Genomic DNA, 26,119 nt, shown 5'->3' on the forward strand with positions numbered 1-26,119 from the left:
TCCCTTCCCTCTCCTCCCCATCCCCTGAGCCCCCCACCCCCCCCACCAAAGGTCCCTTCCCTCTCCTCCCCATCCCCTGAGCCCCCCCACCCCCAACCAACGGTCCCTTCCCTCTCCTCCCCATCCCCTGAGCCCCCCACCCCCCCCACCAAAGGTCCCTTCCCTCTCCTCCCCATCCCCTGCGCCCCCCACCAACGGTCCCTTCCCTCTCCTCCCCATCCACTGCGCCCCCCCTCCCCCACCCCCAACCAACGGTCCCTTCCCTCTCCTCCCCATCCCCTGCGTCCCCCACCCCCCCCCCCCCCCCACCAACGGTCCCTTCCCTCTCCTCCCCATCCACTGCGCCCCCCCCCCCCCCCCCACCAACAGTCCCTTCCCTCTCCCCCCATCACCCCCCCCCCCCCACCAACGGTCCGTTCCTTTCCCCCTCGCGCGACCCCAACGTATTAGGATGCCCTCGCGCCTCCCAGTCCCCACGCGACGCGGCCCCAATCGGATTTCCCGGCGCCGGCTGCAGACGGCGTTTCCTCTTTCGCCTTTTCCGAGACAGGAGGTGGAGGAGAAAAACAAGTCTCCACACGGGGCATGACGACAGGGGCGGAGAGCGGAACACCACGGCCCTCAATTCCCACAACCGTCCTGCCAGAAAACCGGGCTCGCATACACCTCGGACCCACCAGAAACACCACTGGTAGCATTCGCCACCCCGCCAGGAGCCGCCATTACAACCCGTTACACTCTTCCCGTGTGGGCCAGGGAGGGAAATCCAGACAGTGGGGGATATTCATAACTCCCCAACCTCGAGGTAAGGCCCTGTGTGACTTGGCTTCACAGTTGTCCCAACGACACGTATTATTGTTGCAATGTGTTCTATTAATATACTTCAACAGAAGTGGTATATAATATAAACGGCATGTAATGATGAACCGCCTGCTGATATGATTTCTTTCCACATTCATAATTGTTGTTTTATCCTCACAGGGGGGGGGGGGGGGGGTCTCAATTGGCATTCTTTACGGTAAGCTTTGTTTTCTCCCCGGGGTTTAGCAGGAATATGATCCCGTTATTCCTGTCGCTGCGTTTGGCGTTGGCGACATCTCCATGGTCCCGCCCCATGCCGATGCCTATTTGTGAATCCATCACATCAGAGGCGGGTCCCAGCCCCAGTACTCATCTCTGATTCCTTGGTCCGCCTGTCACTTGTCCGAAAGGGTAGCTCCCCTTGGCGTTTGTTCAGAGCGGAAAATAAGTTTCTAAAGTTTACCCAGGGATTAAAAACTTGAGTAACCTTCAGTCTTCGATCACCAGCCGGGAGCATTAACGAAATTAAGGTCTCTAACAACTGCGTGGACTATATTTCTAGGCAAGACATTGACCGCCGGGGAGAGGTTTGTAGAAGCTTTATAAATACCAAAGATTTGTGACAGGATTGGGCAATTTTAAGTAGTTAACATTTCAACAGTATTTGCCATAAGGGGAAGCGGTTTGGCGGCTGTATTATAAATAACAGTCCGCGGTGTTCGGTGGAAATGTACAATATAATTTAATTATTTAGAGTTGCCTCTGGTTTAATTCTGAGTGTATCTGGTTCAGTCAGGGAAACTACGTAGCTTCAAAAATTGTTTTTTATTGGTGGGAATATAAATCAAAATCCTGCGATCGCCGACTGAGATGCTGATTAAAAGTATGAGTGAAGAATGTTTAATTGTCATATATACTGACAACTGAACAATGAAATTCTTACTTGCTGCAGTGCAACAAGCCCGTAAACGCAAAACACACAGATAAATATAATCAACAAATCATTAAAATAATAACAAATGGAGCTTGGTAAACAGTAAAAACGACTATCTCTAAAACAATTATAACTGATGAAAACCGTCTCTAAAACAATTATAACTCTGATGAAAACCGTCTTACGATTTCTGGATAAATATTATTGCTGTACATACAAATACAAGACAGGGGCTTAATGTTTTATGTTGGCAACCTATTCACGCAAGGAAAGATCTATGTATTTATTTGAAAAACGTTTTGACGCGTGTTTATGTATACTATAGTCAGTGGAAGAATGCTTTCCAAATAAATCATCCGATGATAATTGGAAGTCAGTTGGTGGAGCTCTTGCGCTTGATCTGGATGAACCGCATCATGATTTACTCGCATTACGCCACGAAGTGTCATCCTTTCCGTTATGTTTAACCCTACTTTCCTGTGTCTGTTGTGCAGAAATATATATCCTGGCGTTCTTGGATTGTTCTGCGTTTTTTGGGAAACCTTGCAGACTCACCATTCTCGCTGTAGGTAGAGAAAGGGGACCCTACCCGAAACGTCCTTTGTCCATTTCCCTCCACGGATGCTGCTCAACCTTATGAGTTCCTCCAGTGGGGTTTTTTTTCTGATAGAGAAAATTACTTCTTTGTATATGAGGTAGGGAGCGTAGATACACAGTGAGGGTTTTCTTTCTGTGGAGAAAGAAGTTTGTTTGAAAGAAGAGGGTTTTCTTTCTGTGGAGAAAGTCGAAGTTTCACGCGGAGTCCTGAGAACTTGCATCAGTCATCTGTTTCTGAAGACCTAAAATGTTATCCGTTTCTCTCTCTAAAGATGCTGCCTGACTTACTGAGTTAAAAAAAATTATGTTGATGTTATAATATTAGATAATATCGATTCTTTAAAAATATACTAAATAACATTGTAATATGAATCCTCATAATCTCTCCCATAAAAACTAGATATAGATTGGGATAATTTTGAAAAAGGTTAGTTGCTGAACTCTCTTGGAGAGGAAGGCGTTTTACATTAATTGTTGGTGTGGAGCTCAGATGAAAATGACAATGTTTATCTAATTGTATTTTATTCTTCTGACAGATTTCTAACTTGTCCTGGGACTGGATTTGAGGAGTAAACACTTTGGCTATTTCAAGATTCCTCCTACATCCATTCATAATAAATTTATTTTACGCTGGGAGAAAAGTGACTGCTGGTGTATCACCTTCCAGATACAGGATAGAAGAACCATTCACAAGAGAAGGGAAAACAATGGAGAACATTTTGCTGGTAATCATATTGATTGCTTTGGGATCACAAAATCAAATAGGTAAATTGATTTTAAATATCTATTATCAGTAACCTGAGCAAATATTTTTTTAATGCACAAATACCAAATCATTGATTGTTCGTGAAACAAACGGATATCAATTTGATGTAACTTCCTTTCAAATTTCTCAGCTTTTGCCATTTGAGGCTACCTCCAATTGAGAAAAAAAGTACAAAGAGCAGACTTACAAACTTTCAGCTAGTGATGCAAGGAACTACAAATGCCACAATTTTTGGTCGGGATCTTTCTTCAGACACTGACTCCAGTCTGAACTCACCATGGTAGATTGCAGTATGGGGATTCATACAATAATCAGCAGGTCTGGCAGCATTTGAGGAGGGAACGGACTGATGACATTTCTTCAGACTCCAGTCTGAAGAATGTCCCGACCTGAAATGTCATCTGTCCATTCCCTCCTCAAATGCTGCCTGACCCACTGAATTTCTCCAGCGCTTTGTTTTTTTTAATACAAATTTTCAAGCATGGTTTGATAATAATTTCTTTCAATTTTTTGGTTGAAGAATCAAAGGCTGAGAGAAATCGTGCACCAAATGACTTAAAAAGACAGATAATTAGAATGATTAGTCTATCAGCATGTTCTTTGTTGTCATGTCAATATAGTCATAATTTAAAATGTTTTTTTTCAAGAGATCATTAGTTTATCTTTGCTTTTTTTTTGGCATTTTCTGTTTTCGTTTGAATGGAAACAGGCCCTTCAGCCCAACTTGTCCATGCCAACCAAGATGCCACTTTGAAGCTAGTCTTATTTGCCTGTGTTTGGCCCATATCCCTCCACAACCTTTCTATCCACATACCTATCCCAATGTCTTTTAAAGTTTATTATACCTGCCTTAACTACATCCTCTGGCAGCTCTTCCATATACCCATCACCCTCTGTTTAAAAAAAAAATTGCCTCTCAGGTTCCTATAAATCTTTCCTCTCTCACCTTAAACATACGCTCTCTAGTTCTTGATTCACCCACCCTGTAAAAAAGACTGTACCTTCACTTTCTATTCCGTCAAAAAATCAAATGTAACAGCAGATAGACACAAATCCTGAAGTATCTCAGTTGGACAGGCAGCATCTCTGGATATAAGGAATGGGTGATGTTTCGGGTCGAGATCCTTCTTCAGACTCAATGGGCCCTATTCCATTCCCTATCCCCGAACTCTATCTCTTACTTGCCCTATCCCCGAATCTATCTCTTACAGGCCCTATCCCCGATCTCTATCTCGTAATTTGTAGGGTACGTCGAACAATCCCTGTTCCAGGTGTACACTGGCCCTATCCCCAAACTCTATCTCTTAGCCCGCAACAAACGTAACCGTAGGTCAGCCAAGTACAATGTCTCACGTCCCCATTCCTGCCCAATCCCATATCCCGTGATTTCCTTAACATGTAATAATTTCAATGCCAGCTATGGATAACTTTCAGTCATCATGGTCCTATATGCTTGGCGTCTAATTTTGAGATTGATTTTGACCAGATTTTTCCATTAAAGGAAAGAGTCTCGTGGCATCTAACTATATCTATTCCTTTATGTATTGAGCACCTATCAGTTTTTTAAATTTAGTGACTGGAGGAATATGGCAATATGAGTAATATTTTATGATTCTTAACTGAGACAAGTTGGTAGTTTAAAAAAATGTTAAAGATCTGACTTAAGTTTGAATGCAGTTGAAGAGGGATGTGATTCCTTGCCCTGATGGGCAGGAGTTTTCACTTTTATTCAATGAAATCGAGTTTATTGTCAAATCCACAATTACAATAAGGTTTAGGTTCAATGAAAATCCTGCTTGTAGAAGCATCACATGCACATGACTCAGATAACACAAAATATAAATTATACAGAAGACTAAGCAAGTAACCCCAGCTGCACTACAATCCTATACTGTGATATTGCTTCATTGCTGGAGGTAGTCTTGCAGCTGAAATATTATACTTCGGTCCTGGTGCTGATGGATGGACGTAAGTAATCTCATGAAGAGTTCAGGAATTCTTGGTAATTCCCCCCCCCAAATATAAATCATACGATCACAAAACTTAATACTTTTATCAGACCTTGATGTTATGTTTCCAACATTGGTGATCATTTCTGCCCTTTTAGTGAGGTTTTCTTTTTTTCAGTCAATGTCACATTTATTTCTTGCACCTGATTCCCCTGAATGTCTTTTTCGTTAAGAAAGGCATGATCTTTTAAATTTGGTTTCATAACTTGCTCTATTAGAATTTGAATTGATACTTCTTGAACTGTTATATTCTTTAATGCTTATTCCCATTGTATAATCTCTAATATCGTTTTCCATTATGAATGTGACTAGCACAAAAAGTAACCAATACTTATTGTGAAATATTGTTTATACAAAATTTTAGTTACTGTACCCTGTTACTCATACCCAGCAGTATGAATATTGATTTCTCTAACTTCATTATCTTCAGAAAAATGATGGGAAATGTTATTGATAGTGGTGTAACGGGGCACATGTTTGCCAAGAACCTGCTTCTCTGATGCTTAGCTTAGTTTCATCAGAAAATACTCGGGCCTGAATATTGTCTCATTCATGCTGAGGTATTGCCAATGGAATTAAACATGTGTGAATATTAACAAACTGGCTCGACAAGCCAGAAAAATCGTGGATGAAGATATTTTTATGCCAGAACCAAATAGATTACAGCTTGAGTACTGTGTTCAGGAAACATTTGATTGTAATGGAGGCAGAAGGAGGATGTCAACGTTGTCAGGACCAGAAACTTGTAGATAGGAGGAAAAATTGGGGAACAATTTGTCTTTGGAACAAATGCAGCTGAGGAAAGATGTTATTGAACTGTATAACAGTTGAACTGTATAACAGTGTGAGCTGCGAGGAGGATGCCATGAGGCTGCAAGGTGACTTGGATAGGTTGGGTGAGTGGGCAAATGCATGGCAGATGCAGAATAATGAGGTTATCCACTTGGTGGCAAGAACAGGAAGGCGAATTATTAACTGAATGGTATCATATTAGGAAAAGGGGAGGTGCAACGAGACCTGGGTGTACTTGTACATCTATATACTAAAACACTCGTTTGTTTGTTTGTTTGTCCCTGAACTACAGCCAAAACGGTACACGATAGCACGACAATTTTAGGCCCACCTTACTCACCGTCATCCCTTTGGTGCTTATGGAAGAAGTCTCATTGAAATCGGTGTTATATTTTTTAAGTTATTCACATTTTAAAGTTTAAATCTATCTCCTAGGGAGGGAGGGAGGGATGGGGGATGAAGGGAGGGGGGAGAAGGTAGGATAGGTGGGGGGGTTGAGGGGGATGCAGTGGGGAAGGGGGGAGGGGGAGGGAGAAGTGGAGGGGCATGGAGGGGGGGAGGGAAGGGGGGTGGAGAGGGTGCTGCACCAATGCAGGAGAAGTTGGGGCCCAATGGCATGTAAGCATGCAGGTACAGCAGGCAGTGAAGAAAGCTGATGGCATCATCATATATATACAGACGGAAACAGGCCTTTTCGGCCCTCCAAGTCCGTGCCGCCCAGCGATCCCCGTACATTAACACTATCCTACACCCACTACGGACAATTTTTACATTTACCCAGCCAATTAACCTACATACCTGTACGTCTTTGGAGTGTGGGAGGAAACCGAAGATCTCGGAGAAAACCCACGCAGGTCACGGGGAGAACGTACAAACTCCTTACAGTGCAGCACCCGTAGTCAGGATCGAACCTGAGTCTCCGGTGCTGCATTCGCTGTAAAGCAGCAACTCTACCGCTGCGCTACCGTGCCGCATGGTGGCCTTCATTGTGAGAGGGTTTGAGTTTTGAATCAAGGAGGTCCCTCTGCAGTTGTATAGGGCCCTGGTGAGACTGCACCTTGAATATTGTGTGCAATTTTGGTCTCCTAATTTGAGGAAGGACATTATTGCTATTGAGAGAGTGCAGCGTAGGTTCAGCAGGTTAATTCCCGGGATGGCAGGACTGACATATGATGAAAGAATGGGTTGACTGGTCTTTTATTCACTGGAATTTAGAAGGATGAGAGGGGATCTTGTAGAAACATATACAATTCTTAAAGTATTCTTAAAGGACAGGCTAGATGCAGGAAAAATGTTCCCGATATTGGGGGAGTCCAGAACCAGGGGTCACAGTTTAAGAATAAAGGGTAGGTCATTTTGGACTGAGATGGGGAAAAACGTTTTCACCCAGAGAGTTGTGAATCTGTGGAATTCTCTGCCACAGAAGGCAGTGGAGGCCAATTCACTGGATGTTTTCAAGAGAGTTAGATTTAGATCTTAGGGCTAAAGGAATCAAGGGATATGGGGAAAAAGCAGGAACGGGGTACTGATTTTAGATGATCAGCCATGATCATATTGAATGGCAGTGCTGGTTCGAAGGGCCGACTGGCCTATTCCTGCACCTATTTTTCTATGTATCTATGTTTCTATGAGGGCCTGGATAGTATAAATAAGACGGTTTTTCCCCCTTCACCAGAGGCATAGAGTTTGAGTATTTAGTGGAAGCATTAGCAGAGAGGAGAAGAAAAATCTTTCCATCTAGATTGATAGGAGTCTGGACTTTGCTGCTTAAAGAGACAAAAAAAACCTGATCACATGAAAAAGCAATTGGAGCTGTGGTTTGCAGGGCTATACATCAAGTTTAGAAATTAGATGGTATGGGTTGTAGCAAATGGCAAGCAACAGGCTGGGTCTAGTGGCCTCCTGTGACAGCCATTTTCTACGGATCTATTGCACAAGTGCAGGAAATTCCACATTGATAGGTAGATGCCAGAGTTGTCATTATACTGGATTAGTTTGGCCAGAGGCAACACTGGTTCGTGTCCAGTGTTTTGATTTTATATTGATTTCTTCAACGTTAAAGTCAGGATGTTTTCTGGTCTGATATTTCTAGCATGCTCATCCATTTCGTTTGATCATGTGGAGTGATTCACATTGGTTGGAGTGAAGGTGAAGACCTTAGGAAGAAGCTTAGTAGGATCATTCTTTGGCCAATTCTTGCTGAAGACAAGGATGTGGGGAACAGAAAATCGTTGACCTGACAGTTGTAAAATTGCTTTTTCTGGATTATTTTTTGCATGTGGCATTTGCTGTGTACAAGTCAGCCTTTTTTTTACAGCAAAGGCAAAATTGGTGTACTGTTTTCCAGTCTACTTCCACACTCTCATTGAACCATAGTTGGTCCCTATTTTGTTTGGCATTAAAATGGGGTGTCTGGCCTTCCAAGTGTGTTTGATGGATATTTGATGATGGATGCAACCATTTATGCCCCATACTTTTGTCAATTCCCCCAGAATCTAACACTCTCACAATTGGTGCTGTTTACAGAGGCCAATTAATTTATCAAATATCATGCCACAGCTGCATGAAACTTTGGTGGGCCACGTTTGGAATATTGTGTGCAGTTCTGGTCACCACACTATAGGAAGGATTTGGTTTTTTTTGGTTGGGTGCAGAAGAGATTCATCAGGATGCTGCCTGGATTGGTGTGTGTAATTATAAGGAGATGTTGGACAAACTTAGATTGTTTTTCTGGGAATTTTGGAGGCTGACTGGCAACATGAAGGAGATATATAAACTATGAGAAGCATAGAGTGAAATGTGAAATACTAGAGAGGGTGGGTTTAAATTATAGGAAAAAGGTGAAAAGGAGATTTGTATTGAAGTATTTTTTTTACACATAGTCGTCGGTGCTTAGAATGCCAAGGAAGGGGGGGGGGAGCAGACATGATAGCAATCTTTAGACAGAAGATAGACACAAAATGCTGGAGTAACTCAGTGGGACAGGCAGCATCTCTGGATAGAATGAATGGGTGACGTTTCGGGTCGTGACTCTCCTGGGGAAGGATCTCGACTCGAAACGTTACCCATTCCTTCTCTCCAGAGATGCTGCCTGTCCCGCTGAGTTACTTCAGCTTTTTGCATCTATCTTCAAGGTTACTTTGTGCCCTGTTTTAAGATGCCTGATTTATTTTGAGTTTTAAAGCTGCTGGTCCTCTGAAATATAAAAGATAAAATGTTGGAAACTCTCAGCAGGTCAGGCAGCACCTGTGGAAAGATAAACCATTAACATTTTGAATCCTAGATTCTTTGTCAAAACTAGAAAAGAGTGGAAACAAAATTATTTTTTTGTAACAGAGAGGATGGGGAGGGAAAGGTAGAACAAAAGAAAGTATCCCTGGTGCGTTTATAGCATTTTTCTGACTTTATACTGAGCTTTTACCATTTAGCAGGATGGTGGTGTTCATATAATGAACACAGGGCTTTGTTTCTAGATGCCCTTGCAGCAGATGAATTGGCTATGTTAGGATCAAGTAAGGGTTTCTATTTTAGCTACACTACAGGTCCAGCTTGGCAGTTTTTTTCTTTTATGATTTGATCAGCGGTGGTACGATTGCTTGACTATTGGTAAAAATCAAACCAAAACCTCAGGTTATATAATTCTAAAATAAAATGGAAAATGCTGTAAATATTTAGGATATCAGACCTCATCTATGGGAAGAGGAAGAGATAATCTGCATCTCTTTCTATTTGCATGTAAGTAGTTTGACCTGCTGACTATTTCCAGGATTTTCTGGGTTTTTAAAACATTTTGAGTTAATTTTGTTGGTGGACGCCCAGGAACAAGAACAACAGATCTTCTGTAATGATGGATGCGAGTGAATTAGATGGACCTTTTTTGCAATAGTTTGTTAGTTTAATGGTCACCTTTATTCGTACTAGCTTTTTATATAGATATTCCAAGTCATGTAAGAAACTGAAGTTTTTAACTTCCCCAGCTGATTGGTGGGATATGAATTGTATGGTTCAACATTTCCAGAGTGGCTAATGCTAGGAAATGACCTGCTCAAACAAGGGATTCTAGCAACTTGTCCCCAATATTCTCTGATATTTCTGTTGTTAAGTTCCCACAATCAAAATGCTGGGGATCACCATTGATCAATAACCTTAAGTAGACCGGCTACAAAGATGCTATGGCCTTGAGCAGGTCAGTGAATATGAATAGGATGTGTAGGAAAGAACTGCAGATGCTGGTTTAAATCGAAGGTAGGCACAAAATGCTGGAGTAACTCAGCGGGGGAGGGAGCATCTCTCGAGAGAAGGAATGGGTGACCTTTCGGGTCGAGACCCTTCCTCAGACTGAAGAAGTGAGGCTGCAAGCAAATTAGAGGAACAGCACCTCATATTTTGTTTGGGTAGCTTACAACCCAACAATATGAATGTTGAATTCTCCAATTTTAGGTAACTTCCACAAAGCCTTCTTCTCTCCCCCACATCCCCCCTTCCTCCACTAAAAGTCTGTGATCTACAGTAGTTCCACACTCCTCAACTATGTATCGCTCTCGGACTCGCAACTGTTTCTATCCAACAGTCAGCCTATCAGGGAACTCCTTGCCTTAGATCACCTGTTGCCGGCCCTGAGTTGTCCTGTTTTTCTTTGTTTCCAGATTTCTCCCCCACTCTTCCCACTACAATTAGTCTGAGGAAGGGTTCTGACCCAAAATGTCACCTATCCATTTTCTCCAGAGGTGCTTCCTGACCTGCTGATTTACTCCAGCATTTAGTGTCTATCTTTGGTATAAACCAGTTCCTTTTCATTACACTACTATTTGATTGGCGCTTGTCTATTATCCTAAATATTCACTATCACTGGAGCACGGTGACCACAGTGTGTACCATCTATAAAATGAATCTATCAGCTAAGGCTTTCCAACTTCTAGACCTGCTCTTCACAGTCCAGAAGAGGTTCAGCAAGCACATATCATCACCTGCAAGTTCTTCAAGTGCATACTCGTCTAACTTGAAATTTTACTTTGTTTGTGAGCATCAAGTTTCATTAGCACTACCTGCTGCCATTACCCCCCTAACTGTTCTGCTAAAATACATTGCCTCGAACTTCTCAGATTCCATCTGTCACTAGTTTGCTAATTTTACGAGTATGTCTATGTCCTTGTTGGTCTGTCTATCCTGCTGCAGTCACTTAGCATCATTTTCACTGCTTGCCACACTTCTAGGTTTAGTATCATGGCTAACTTTTAAATTGTATACACTATGTATAAATTACTTTGATATTGCAACACATTAAAAAAAAACTCATGGTCCTTTCGCTGACCCTTAAAAAATACAGCTGTCCACCATTCTCAAGTCTGGAAAGCAAACATTTCCACAACTCATCATTTTCAGTTCTTGAGTTATTTTTTTAGTCTCAGTTGGCACTTATCTTCCTATTCCAGAAATCTCAATAAAAATTAATTTTGCTACCCTTTCAATATTGTAATCAGCGTTTCAACTACTTTGTAGGGGAAACTTGGCCTTATTCAGCATTTGTAATATCACAGCCAACTAACACGCGCTAAGGACAAATGAAGATAAGAATCTTTCTGTTTAGCCAGTTGGGAGACATTTTGGAGCTGCTTGTTGCCAGCCAGTCTCGCCTTGTGTTTTTGTGTTTTATATTTACACATCATGTTGTGGTTCACACCCTGGTGTCTTGTTTAATGCCATCAACTGCACTGCCCACTTATCCGATAGCTGTTTAATATTAGCGCTAAATCACTTTGTTTAAAACATGGAGTTGCAGTTATCCTTTGCTTATGTTCTTGTTTCTTTTTAATCGGATTGATAAAAAATCTGTTTTTTTATACTTTATTCATTCCTTGAACATGCCTTTTAACAGTGGAAATAAAATTAAATAATTAAGATAGATATTGGCAAGGATTGCACCTGATGTCAAGCATAAAACCTCACAGTGCAAGCCAATTTAAAAGTGAGAAGCATGCACTTCATTTGAAACACACTGCCAAATGTATGGGAATCATTTAGTATGGCATTCTCTGCTTTACTATGAAGCCTCGCATAAAGTAATGATGCCATTTATTTTCTTTTGTAGAATTATTTGCATCTGTGTTGAGCAGCTCACCATATCCTTAACCACATTTTTTTAATCCAACATGATTATTGGTCATGTCATGTTAATTTTAATATCCTTTGCACGTTCCTTTTCATATTCTCTTTTGCAGTTCCTTCATGTTTTAACTTTGTTTGTCATCCTTCTTTCTGAAAATATTCTTATGGTTTTTGCATGTTTTTCCTTTAATTTTATTTTGTCTCTTTTATTGACGATGTATGTTTTACATTTACTCACCAGGTTATGAATTGGTTCTGTTTTCGCAAACATCCATCCATAAGTTGATTTTGGCCATAAGTCAGAAAATACATAAAATCACTTGATATGGTAACCATAGCTCCACCGTGTTTTAATGAATGCGTTGTGACTGAATAAGCCGCTGGAGACTGAAGCTGGTAGATGTAAAGGTCAGGAATAATTTCTATACCTTTAGACCACGGAAATTCATTTCTCCAGAGGATCTGTCCACTTGCTCCTGTTTGCCTTTTGCCTAACTTCTTACTTACACATTTGATGAAGGTGGGTGTGGGGCCAGAAGTTGTGGGTGAATCCCTTCAGTATATTAAGATGTATGGTAATAGTTATAATTAGGAAAGATTCATTTAATTTTTGACAGATCTATATAACATACCAAAGCACAATTTTAAAAACATTTTGCAATTACAAGTTTCAATTACAGTATATGAAACCAGTAAAATAGTAAACTGTTCAAAGATTCTATAAAGGAAAATTTGGTTGCCGTTAGTGATATAACACTTAAACAAACGATCTGGAAGTCTGAAATAAAAACAGATGTGTATTGAAGCATTTGTTATTTCAGTCCTCATCTCTTTATAACTTAAATTAATTTGATCTCTTCACTCTTGAAAACTTCCCAGGTTTTGGAAAGCATGTAAATCATTTGCTGAGACAGAAAAACCTTTGATATTTGAAATACACAGTAAATTTTAAACACTGGAAGACTTCACCAGACACTCCTGTATTTGTGTACGTGCTGTGTGCTTCAGCAGTGGGTTTGCTTGAATTAGCTTGTTTTTTTCAATTCCTGTGTAACTTTGTGAACCAAGAATAGTAGTGTTGTTATTCTACGTTCCTCACTGGTTATTGCTTGAACTGGGTTCTTCCCTCTCAACGGTCATCCCTGTTGATCTTCCCTCTCCTGCTCTACCCCATTTCAGCACAGGTTAATATTTATAGCTCTGCTTGATGATGACAGAAAGGAGAGATGGACAATGAATGAAAGGTACAAAATTGGTGTGTTTGGAAAGAGCAAGTGGAATAAAAAAGCTACTAGGAGACTGATAATAGCTTAGTTTAGAGGTAGAGTGTGGAAACAAGCCCTTGGGCCCACCAAGTCCATGCCGACCAGTGATCCCCTTACACTAACATTATCCTACATGCGCCAGGGACAATTTACAATTATACAAAGCCAATTAGCCTCCAAACCTGAACATCTTTGGAGTGTGGGAGGAAACTGGAGATCCCGGAGAAAAACCATGCGGGTCATAGGGAGAACTTACGAACTTCGTACAGATAAGTACCCATGGTCAGGTTTGAACCCGGGGAGGTTTCTGGCGCTGTAAGGCTGTATATTGAGTGTATCGTATTTACATGTACAAGTGCTGCCTGACCCGGTGATTTACTCCACTACTGTGTCTAATTGAATTTGATTCATGCTTCTGTACCACATCAGGCAGCATTGGTCATTTTAGTGGCTGTCAAGGGTTTTTAACTAGTCAATTCACCAATTCAAATTTTCTTGGCTCTAAAAAATAAAGTTAAATGTCATTTCAATTATGTCGAGGATACAGTAGAGTTCTATTGTTTGCAAATGCCTAATCTTTGGTTCCATGACTTTTAAAAATAAAACAAAAAGAGATACAGCTCGTGGAGGTGAAATTAAAATTAAGAGAAAGCAAAGAAGAACAGTTCATTAAATATGATCAATTGGCCAGATACAGAGTGGATCTCTAATGCAAATATTCAATCAGTAACATCCAAAGTTTAAAGATCACGAAGCAGCAACTCTTCACGAAATAGTTATCAATGTCAACTATCAATTTATCCAAGAAGTTGAACAAAAATAATTGTTTGCAAACATTTTATATATGAAAAAATCGCAGAGAGTTGTGAACACTGCCCAGACTAGCACACAGAATCTGCCTACTAAAATGGCGCTGAAATGTACCCATGACCTACTATGGTTTTTAGAGTTGAGTGGCCTATCTTGTTCCTCTAATATCTTTGCTTCAGACTGATGTCAGGGGAGGGTGCGGGACAAAGATAGGATGTAGTCGGAGACAGGAAGACTAGTGGGAGAACTGGGAAGGGGGAGGGGATAGAGAGGAGAAGCAGGGACTACCTGAAGTTAGAGAAGTCAATGTTCATATCGCTGGGGTGTAAACTGCCCAAGCGAAATATGAGGTGCCGTTCCTCCAATTTGCACTGGGCCTCACTCTGACAATGGAGGAGGCCCAGGACAGAAAGGTCAGATTGGGAATGGGAGGGGGAGTTGAAGTGCTGAGCCACCGGGTGATCAGGTTGGTTGAGACAGACTGAGCGGAGGTGTTGAGCAAAACGATCGCCGATCCTGCGCTTGGTCTCGCCGATGTAGAGAAGTTGACATCTGGAACAGGGGATACAATAGATGAGGTTGGAGGAGGTGCAGGTGAACCTCTGCCTCACCTGGAAATACTGTTTGGGTCCTTGGATGGAGTCGAGGGGGGAGGTAAAGGGACAGGTGTTGCATCTCCTGCGGTTGCAGGGGAAAGTACCTGGGGAGGGGGTGGTTTGTGTGGGAAGGGACGAGTGGACCAGGGAGTTTCGGAGGGAATGGGGTGAGAAAGGGGTGGAGATGGGAAGATGTGGCCAGTAGTGGGGTCCCGTTGGAGGTGGCGGAAATGTTGGAGGATAATTTGTTGTATGCGATGGCTGATGGGGTGGAAGGTGAGGACAAGGGGGACTCTATCCTTATTACGTATGGGGGAGGGGGAGCAAGAGCAGAGCTGCGGGATATTGAGGAGACCCTAGTGAGAGCCTCATCTATAATGGAAGAGGGGAAACCCCGTTTCCTAAAGAATGAGATCATCTCCGATGCCCTAGTATGGAACACCTATCCTGGGTGCAGATGCGGGGTAGACGGAGGAATTGGGAGTAGGGGATAAAGTTTTTACAGGAAACAGGGTGGGAAGAAGTGTAGTCACGATAGCTATGGGAGTCAGTGGGTTTGTAGTAGATGTCGGTCACTAGTCTGTCTCATGTGATGGAGATGGTGAGGTCCAGAAACGGTAGGGAGATGTTGGAGATGGTCCAAGTATATTTAAGAACAGGATGGAAATTAATGGTGAAATTGATGAAGTCAGTGAGTTCTGCATGGGTACAAGAGGCAGCACCAATGCAGTCGTCAATGTAGCGGAGGTAGAGTTCAGGGATAGGGCCAGTGTACGCCTGGAACAGGGATTGTTTGACGTACGCTACAATGAGGCAGGCATAGCTAGGGCCCATGCGAGTGCCCATAGCTATGCCTTGGATTTGGAGGAAGTGGAAGAAGTCAAAGGAGAAGTTGTTGAGGGTAAGGACTAGCTCTGCTAGGCAGAGGAGAGTATTGTAAGATTGAAATTGGCTGGTTCTGTGGTCGAGGAAGAAACGGGCTTTAAGACCCTCCTGGTGGGGGATGGAGGTGTTGAGTGACTGGACATCCATAGTAAAGATGAGGGAGTGGGGGCCTGGAAAACAGAAGTTATTGAGGAGACGGAGAGCATGTGAGGTGTCTTGGACATAGGTAGGGAGGGATCAGACCAGGGGGGATAGGATAGAGTCGAGTTAGGTGGAAATTAATTTGATGGGACATGAACAGGCAGAAAAAATGGGTCTGCCAGGACAGTTCTGTTTGTGGATTTTAGGGAGAAGGTAAAATCGGGCCGTGCGGGGCTGGGGAACGATAAGATTGGAGGCTTTAGGGGGCGGAGAGCCGGAAGAGATGAGATCAGTAACGGTGTTGGAGATTAAGACCTGGTGCTCGTCTGTGGAAGTTTAAGTTTAAGGTCGATGTTTTTCAACCGTGAATTCTGGGTGGGCAGTTGATCAAGGGAATCTCACTTAGAGCAGGACAAGGTTTCCTCACCCCACAACCCCAACGCTTCAGACCTCCCATTTTGTTCTCAATCTCTAAATGTGGGAATCAGCTGCAGGCACAGCAGTTATTGCCATTCCCCAGCTGCACTGGACAAGATGGTGTGGGCGACCTTCTTGGGTTGCTGCACTCTGTGTGGCGAGGGAGGTCCCACTGGGCTATCAGTGATGGGGCTCCATGATTCTGACCCGGAGCCCGGGCAGTGATGTCCATGGGGGAAAACCCTTACTCGATTATAGCAGACAATCCGCAATAAAGGGCACCATTCCACCCTCCTATAGTTCATTACAACTCTTAACAATTTCTTGTGGTCTTGGGCAGAGTTGTTCTCAAACCAAGCTGTGATGCAACTCAATAGTATGCGTGGAGTGATTGGGGAGGGGTGGGTGGAAGCATTGATTTTCTATTAATGAACCATATTATGGTTGTCAACGTTGATATGCTATCATATTGATCAGGCATATTTCAATTTTACATCATTCAACTTTTATCATATTGAATGTGATTTCTTAGTTTGATTTAGTGTCTAACTATTGTGTTTTGGATTAAATATTACTTTGTGTGTAATAGGTGCTGCGCCAATCAAAGAATGTAAAATTGAAAAAGTTGGAGTAAACCATCCTGTCACCATCTCACAAGTGGTACGATATTGCGTGTGCCGTGGCAACTCCACAACCAATGAAAATGTATACTTCTTTGATTCGATTGTTCCTCCCAGCGGACTCCCTCAGGTAATTGATACATTTAAATAATTGCATTAAATTCTTTAGAATTATTGAATATTGCAGGGAATACATGTAGTTCTGTTATGTGTATTTCCATAACCCAAATTGGATATAATGCGATTGATGACTTATGGAACACTAGTTGCTTTACACAGGCTGAATTAGTTAAAACACGATTTTGATCATGATCTAGAAAACCAGTTAAAAGATATATTGGAAAATGAGAAGCAGAAAAAAGCAGCCTTGGGGCAGAAAACATCAGTCGAGGGAAGAAAAAACTGTTTTGATGTATCCTCCCTGCAATAACCTCCCCAATTGTGCAATGATACTCTATTAAACAACGTAACATACAGCATTTGTATTTGTAACCTGCAGTAACAAAAATAAACTTGTAGTTGTTAAAAAATCCTTTATTTTTGAAAATCCCGTGGGGGGTGGGGGGAAATGTTATTGTGAGATCTGAAGTTCTCTAGCACTGGACTCCACCCCTCCTTTCCCCATTGACACAATTGGACTTTATAACACAATTTTCTATAATGGAAGATTTCTTATGAATTCAACTATCATGTTATACAGAACTACATATATTTTGGTAGATAGTTGCTTTGCCAAAAAGACACACTTAATTTGATAGCTTGGTTTATGGACACGATTTTGGTCCAAATTGATGAGCTGGCTGGAGGCATTAAGTTACACAATAGCAGTGACTGATTGGAAGCAATTTTAATGAAGCAATACATGCCAGTTCCATTAAGATTCTTGCTATTGAGGGAGTGCAGCGTAAATTCACCAGATTAAATCTCGGGATGGCGGGACTGACATATGATGAAAGAATGGATCGACTGGGCTTATATTCACTGGAATTTAGAAGGATGAGAGGGGATCTTATAGAAACATATAAAATTCTTAAGGTATTGGACAGGCTAGATGCAGGAAAAATGTTCCCAATGTTGGGGGAGTCCGGAACCAGGGGTCACAGTTTAAGAATATTGGGTAGGCCATTTGGAACTGAGGTAAAGAAAAACATTTTCACCCAGAGATTTGTGAATCTGTGGAATTCTCTGCCACAGATGGCATTGGAGGCCAATTCAATAGACAATAGACAATAGACAATAGGTGCAGGAGTAGGCCATTCAGCCCTTCGAGCCAGCACCGCCATTCAATGCGATCATGGCTGATCACTATCAATCAGTACCCCGTTCCTGCCTTCTCCCCATACCCCCTCACTCCGCTATCCTTAAGAGCTCTATCCAGCTCTCTCTTGAAAGCATCCAACGAACTGGCCTCCACTGCCTTCTGAGGCAGAGAATTCCACACCTTCACCACCCTCTGACTGAAAAAGTTCTTCCTCATCTCCGTTCTAAATGGCCTACCCCTTATTCTCAAACTGTGGCCCCTTGTTCTGGACTCCCCCAACATTGGGAACATGTTATCTGCCTCTAATGTGTCCAATCCCCTAATTATCTTATATGTTTCAATAAGATCCCCCCTCATCCTTCTAAATTCCAGTGTATACAAGCCCAATCGCTCCAGCCTTTCAACATACGACAGTCCCGCCATTCCGGGAATTAATCTAGTGAACCTACGCTGCACGCCCTCCATAGCAAGAATATCCTTCCTCAAATTTGGAGACCAAAACTGCACACAGTACTCCAGGTGCGGTCTCACCAGGGCCCGGTACAACTGTAGAAGGACCTCTTTGCTCCTATACTCAACTCCTCTTGTTACGAAGGCCAACATTCCATTGGCTTTCTTCACTGCCTGCTGAACCTGCATGCTTCCTTTCATTGACTGATGCACTAGGACACCCAGATCTCGTTGAACTCCCCCTCCTCCTAACTTGACACCATTCAGATAATAATCTGCCTTTCTATTCTTACTTCCAAAGTGAATAACCTCACACTTATCTACATTAAACTGCATCTGCCATGTATCCGCCCACTCACACAACCTGTCCAGGTCACCCTGCAGCCTTATTGCATCTTCCTCACAATTCACACTACCCCCCAACTTAGTATCATCTGCAAATTTGCTAATGGTACTTTTAATCCCTTCGTCTAAGTCATTAATGTATATCGTAAATAGCTGGGGTCCCAGCACCGAACCTTGCGGTACCCCACTGGTCACTGCCTGCCATTCCGAAAGGGACCCATTTATCCCCACTCTTTGCTTTCTGTCTGTTAACCAATTTTCTATCCATGTCAGTACCCTACCCCCAATACCATGTGCCCTAATTTTGCCCACTAATCTCCTATGTGGGACCTTGTCGAAGGCTTTCTGAAAGTCGAGGTACACCACATCCACTGACTCTCCCTTGTCAATTTTCCTAGTTACATCCTCAAAAAATTCCAGTAGATTTGTCAAGCATGATTTCCCCTTCGTAAATCCATGCTGACTCGGAACGATCCCGTTACTGCTATCCAAATGCTCAGCAATTTCGTCTTTTATAATTGACTCCAGCATTTTCCCCACCACTGATGTCAGACTAACTGGTCTATAATTACCCGTTTTCTCTCTCCCTCCTTTCTTAAAAAGTGGGATAACATTTGCTATTCTCCAATCCACAGGAACTGATCCTGAATCTATAGAACATTGAAAAATGATCTCCAATGCTTCCACTATTTCTAGAGCCACCTCCTTAAGTACTCTGGGATGCAGACCATCAGGCCCTGGGGATTTATCAGCCTTCAGTCCCATCAGTCTACCCAAAACCATTTCCTGCCTAATGTGGATTTCCTTCAGTTCCTCCATCACCCTAGGTTCTCCAGCCCCTAGAACATTTGGGAGATTGTGTGTATCTTCCTCAGTGAAGACAGATCCAAAGTAACGGTTTAACTCGTCTGCCATTTCTTTGTTCCCCATAATAAATTCCCCTGCTTCTGTCTTCAAGGGACCCACATTTGCCTTGACTATTTTTTTCCTCTTCACGTACCTAAAAAAACTTTTGCTATCCTCCTTTATATTATTGGCTAGTTTACCCTCGTACCTCATCTTTTCTCCTCGTATTGCCTTTTTAGTTAACTTTTGTTGCTCTTTAAAAGAGTCCCAATCCTCTGTCTTCCCACTCTTCTTTGCTATGTTATACTTCCTCTCCTTAATTTTTATGCTGTCCCTGACTTCCCTTGTCAGCCACAGGTGTCTCTTACTCCCCTTAGAGTCTTTCCACCTCTTTGGAATAAATTGATCCTGCAACCTCTGCATTATTCCCAGGAATACCTGCCATTGCTGTTCTACCGTCTTCCCTGCTAGGGCCTCCTTCCAATCAATTTTGGCCAGCTCCCGCCTCATGCCTCTGTAATCCCCTTTGCTATACTGTAATACCGACACTTCCGATTTTCCCTTCTGCCTTTCCATTTGCAGAGTAAAACTTATCATGTTGTGATCACTGCCTCCTAATGGCTCTTTTACCTCTAGTCCCCTTATCAGATCAGGATCATTACACAACACTAAATCCAGAATTGCCTTCTCCCTGGTAGGCTCCAGTACAAGCTGTTCTAAGAATCCATCTCGAAGGCACTCTACAAACTCTCTTTCCTGGGGTCCATTTCCAACCTGATTTTCCCAGTCTACCTGCATGTTGAAATCTCCCATAACCACCGTAGCATTACATTTTTGACACGCCAATTTTATCTCCTGATTTAACTTGCACCCTAAGTCGAGGCTACTGTTTGGGGGCCTATAGATAACTCCCATTAGGGTCTTTTTACCCTTACAATTTCTCATTTCTATCCATACTGATTCAACATCTCCTGATTCTATGTCACCCCTTGCAAGGGAATGAATATCATTCCTTACCATCAGAGCAACCCCACCCCCTCTGCCCACCTGTCTGTCTTTTCTATACGTTGTGTACCCCTGAATATTCAGTTCCCAGCCCTGGTCCTCTTGTAGCCATGTCTCAGTGATCCCTACAACATCATACTAGCCCATGACTAACTGAGCCTCAAGCTCATCCACTTTATTTTTTATACTACGCGCATTTAAGTACAACACTTTAACTTCTGTATTTACCTCCCCTCTCACATCGTTCACAATTGGCCCTGCCCTTAATTTCTTTTCCGCTCTAGAACTTCTGTTCCCATTCTTCCGATAGTCTTTTGCAATATCTCCTGTATTCCCTTTTACCTCATCTTCATATTCACAATTTGTTAACCCCTCCCCCCCACTACTTAGTTTAAAGCCACAGGTGTCACACTAGCAAACCTGCCTGCCAGAATGTTTGTCCCCCTGCTGTTAAGATGCAACCCGTCCCTTTTGTACAAGTCACCCCTAGCCCAGAAGAGATCCCAATGGTCCAGAAATCTAAATCCCTGCTCTCTGCACCAGTCCCTCAGCCATAAATTCATACCCTCTATCTCTCTGTTCCTGGCCTCACCAGCACGAGGTACCGGTAGCAGTCCAGAGATAACTACCTTCGACGTCCTACTTCTCAGCGTTTTTCCCAACTCTCTAAACTCCCGCTGTAGCACCTCCTTCCTCTTCCGCCCGACGTCATTCGTGCCCACGTGCACAACGACTTCAGGTTGATCGCCGTCCCTCGCTAGGATTTTCTGAAGCCGGTCTGTGATGTGTTGAACCCTGGCACCAGGGAGGCAACAGACCATCCTCAAGTCCCTCCTGCTGCCACAGAATCTTCTGTCCGTCCCTCGGACTATGGAGTCACCGACCACTACGGCTCTTCCAGACTTCGGTCTCCCCTGTCGTGTATCCTTGCCAACAGGTCCGCCACTCGGACTGGAAACGTCTTCTGCCCCGACAGTTCCCAAGAGGGTATACCTATTTGCAATAGGCACAGCCACTGGGGTCTCCTGTAGTCCACGTCCACTCCCCCCGGAAACAGTCTCCCACCTTCGCTCGACCTGGACCCTTGGCGTGACAGCCTCACAATAGGTCCTGTCGAGGAAACTCTCGCATTCCCGGATGGCCCTGAGGTCATCCAACTGCCTCTGCAACTCCACCACACGTCCCTTCAGGAGCTGCACCTGGACACAGTTCTTGCAGGTGTAGCTCCCAGAAGCTCCCGCGACGTCCCTGTCTTCCCACATCCTGCAGGAAACACACCGCACCAACTTTTCCGCCATCACCTTGTGCCTATAACCAGCTCTGGCTTAAAACAATGGTATCCTCCTCACCTCAGCCTCCTCGCCAAAGACTCGCAGCCAAAGACTCGCACTTCCCTCACTGGGCACTTCCCTCACTGGGCACTTCCCTCACTGGGCACTTCCCTCACTGGGCACTTCCCTCACTGGGCACTTCCCTCACTGGGCACTTCCCTCACTGGGCACTTCCCTCACTGGGCACTTCCCTCACTGGGCACTTCCCTCACTGGGCACTTCCCTCACTGGGCACTTCCCTCACTGGGCACTTCCCTCACTGGGCACTTCCCTCACTGGGCACTTCCCTCACTGGGCACTTCCCTCACTGGGCACTTCCCTCACTGGGCACTTCCCTCACTGGGCACTTCCCTCACTGGGCTGCACCCTTTTGTGAGCCTTGCTTATATCACCAATTTAAATTGCCTGATTGTCCAATTTATCTGACTTCTCACTTAAACTGCCTGTTGAACTGTGATTAGCACTTACTAGGTGTATTCAAGAGAGAATTAGATATAGCTCCTAGGACTAATGGAATCAAGGGATATGGGGAGAAAGCAGGAGCAGGGTACTGATTTTGGATGATCAGCCATGATCATATTGAATGGCAGTGGTGGCTCGAAGGACCAAATGGCCTACTCCTGCACTTATTTTTCTATGTTTCTAAGAAACAAATTTGTAGTGTCCTGGCTGAAGCTCACTCAAATATAGCATTTCTCACAGACTCCGACCCAGAGTGGTGCTCACGCACTTGAACTTAATTTCAGTTTAAGATTTTGCCAACAAAGGCAAAAGAAAATTCCCAATCTGAAATTGCATTTTAAAGGTATCGAGATCTGTTTATTACAGTGTTTTTCTTACGAGAACCATTTGAAAATAGGTTTATTAAATATTAGATGAAAAGGGACATTACAATTTAATGTTGAAAATTCATATGAAAAAATATAATACTGACCAGTTGGCTGCGGATACAATTTCATAGCATGGTAACTTTGGTTTAACCATAGCCTAATTAGATATCTTGCACTTGACTTTTTTGACACTGTGCAGAAAAATATAGATCTCATCAATCCTTTAATTTATACACTTCTACACTTTAAGACGTACTCAAAAAGAAAATTAGGTCAGAGAATATGGAACTATTAAAATTCCTTATCAAATCTGCACCTGCATCAAGTCAAAGTACCCTTTGAATAGAGGACAAATAGTTCCAAATAGTTTATGCTTGGTCATTTTTTTTAAATAGTGTGCTTAGTTTCCTTTTTGTTACCATAATTTTTTAAATGAATTGGATACATAAAGCTATCCTAGTATTCATTTTACATTGTGTAAAAACAGATCTGCTGGACAGATCTTAAAATATACAGAGGCTGTGGTAGTGTTCAATGTCTGGCAAGCACAGAGCTGGCAGAGAGCCCAATGTAGAATGGAGCCGTCCTTATTAAAATGGAACCAAAGAATTACGGGAAATCAGTTTACATAATCACAGTCAATTAAAATGAAATGTTCAAACAGAAAACAATTATATCTACAAGAAACACAAGCAAAATTAGAAACTGTGACCTAATATTTTTATTTGTTTTGTATATGCTGATTTTAATGACGCAGTTTTAGATGTGATTTGATCAAAGGAGAATGCCTTCCGATAAGAAATTATACCACTATTCCAAAATGACTAGTTTTAGATTAACTGCATTATTTTAAACTATTATTTGGCATGAAATGTATTAATTAACAAAACAAAAATAACTACAGTAGAAAGCTATTTAATCAGATGTAAAGCAAGAAATTAAAAATATATATACATTTTATGAAATGAATATTGAATGGCAGAAAGGCTAAGTAGGATTTATTTGCTATTATAGTTTTCCTGCTTTTCCAGACTTGTGTGAGTAGACATTGCACACATTTTACACCACTATTTTTAAATGTATTTGCACACTTGTATGAGATATTCAATTAAACTCCATAAGTTTTAAGATTGTTTTGAATCGGGATAGGTCTGGCTGAAGGGGAAAGGAACTTAATTGGGGAAAAGCAGATTACAATGAAATTACACAGAAGCTAGGGAGGGTTTCCTTTTTATAGAAATTCTGAGTTGAATTGTCAGCCCACAAAAGTCTTTGGCCATGTGCATCAATTCAACTCAGAATTTCTATAAAAAGGAAACCACGATAGTTACATTGTATTTAAGAGGCTGATAAAAAGGCTGGACCTTAATGGATTAAGCACCTAGAAATAAAACAAATACGTAAAGTAGTCTAACTCCAGAAAATTGTTTATTCATTGTTCAGTTCCATTTACAGAAATGTTGGAAGAGAACATATATTGAAATCATTCATTTAAAGACAATCAAAAAGTGTAATACATGAAACTAATTCAGATTTATCATTAAACCTATTGGATATTGTTTCCCATATTAAATAATTGGTAGTGAACAGTAACCATTAATCAATGAAGAATTGATATTATTCATGAAATTACACAGATGAAAATATATTCCATAGTTGCTGGGGTTCCTCTTGATAACATGTTTTTAGAACATTGCAAATACTATACATATAAAAGAAAACCGAGGTAAAGATATTAAAGCATTATTCTGATATTTCCTTTTTTCTTGTTGCTGAATGTGAATTTCCAATTTTTGCAGCACTTCACTTTTATTTTCATAAAGCCATGACGGAAATTGTTTATTTTATACTTAAAAACACTGTTGGTTAAATGTTATATACTTCAACTAGCTATTTGTTATTTATCCATCCAGATAGCATTGACTGTGCAGCCCATTAGTGTCAACAAGACAATGATCCTTATTCTTAATAGTAACCAAGCTGTATTTTGGAATTTGAGTTCTATCAATATTCCATTTATAGCCCATGTAAGTATTATATAGTTATTCATTTATATGATGTTAATTACCATAATTACAGGCATTTAGTCCTGCAAAGAAAGATATTTTTTAATGTCATATATATATTTACGTTATTTTCTCAGAATTGTCTGATTAATTTGAACACTCATATTTACAGTTTTGTAAATAATCCTTTGCTCATGATATTTTTGCTATGCATGCACTTTCAATTTTATGAGAGACTTCCTCATTGCTTAGTCAGTTTTCGTCCCAGCAGATTATTATTGCACACTGTTGGTCAGAATGCTACTTGCATAATTAATTTATTTAGCCTGTCAGCGCTACACGTTAAATATTTAAAATCGGTCAGAAAGTATGAAGATAAAAATTGTAGCAAGTGTCAAAATGTCCTTTGTTTCTTACTTGTTGGTGAAGAATTAAATATTTGTAATGCGGTCTCAGTTGACCATCGAGTTTAATGATGTCAGTTGTGCAATCAAGAGTTGCACAAAACTTGTGTAGATTCTGCACAAAAGCAACCATGTCCTCTGGGCTGTACAATGAACTCCAGTGGCATAATGCAATATTACAATTGGTAACTTCTTGGGTTGCTGTGCATGCCAAGTCTTTTTCAGTGTCTGCAGGGGAATCAAAAGGAGAATAGATAGGGTGAATACACAGTCGGTAGGAAATTAAGCTAGACTGAACACTGCACCAACATCTCGATAGAGTCATACAGCATGGGAACAGGCCCTTTGGCCCAAGCTTTCCATGCCGACCAAGTTGCCCCATCTAAACTAGTCCCATTTGTCTGTGTTTGGCCCATTTCCATCTAAACCTATCCTATCCATGTATCTGTCCAAACAGATGTTTCAATTTTAAATGTTGTCTCTGTGCCTGCCTCAACTACTTTCTATGACAGCTCGTTCTGTATACCCACCACCCTCTGTGTGAAAAAGTTTTCCCTCAGGTTCCTATTAAAACTAGTTGAGGCAGAGAGAGAGAGAGAGAGAGGTTGGAAAAAATACTATGCATTACAGCTTGGTTTGAGCGCACACTGGCTATGGGTCAGGTCAGTCAGGCGCCAGGGTCCAATTCTATACTAAGCAGACTTCATGTTGAAACCGCCCTTTTCCGTCTGTTGCTGAAGTTCCGCCTTAATCAGACATATTAAATAGAGTTGCCCAGTGATTTCTGACACCCATTCATGGTCTGTGTATTCCTTCTCCTTGACTACAGACTGGCAGGCGTGATGGATGCCTGGACCAGAGCATGGAAATGCTCTTAAGATTCTTTTTATTAAGTTCAGTGTA

General features: G+C 42.0%; 1 protein-coding gene across 2 annotated transcripts in view; it reads left to right on the top strand.

The window, feature by feature from the left end:
* The first annotated feature begins 592 nt into the window (after positions 1–592).
* The window catches only part of LOC144608315 (endoglin-like), a 65,213-nt gene continuing 39,686 nt past the window's right edge, over positions 593–26,119 (top strand). The window contains exons 1-4 of one of the 2 annotated variants that reach the window (XM_078425948.1): positions 593–805; positions 2,869–3,097; positions 16,708–16,868; positions 24,720–24,833. In XM_078425948.1, coding sequence (XP_078282074.1) covers positions 3,040–3,097; positions 16,708–16,868; positions 24,720–24,833 — 333 coding nt within the window. In that variant the 5' untranslated portion in view covers positions 593–805; positions 2,869–3,039. Of the gene's footprint in view, positions 806–1,258; positions 1,389–2,868; positions 3,098–16,707; positions 16,869–24,719; positions 24,834–26,119 lie in introns of those variants that run through there. The other variant, XM_078425949.1, reaches the window with a different exon arrangement.

Source organism: Rhinoraja longicauda, chromosome 31 (genome assembly GCF_053455715.1).
Source record: "Rhinoraja longicauda isolate Sanriku21f chromosome 31, sRhiLon1.1, whole genome shotgun sequence".
Taxonomy (NCBI): Eukaryota; Metazoa; Chordata; class Chondrichthyes; order Rajiformes; family Arhynchobatidae; genus Rhinoraja; species Rhinoraja longicauda.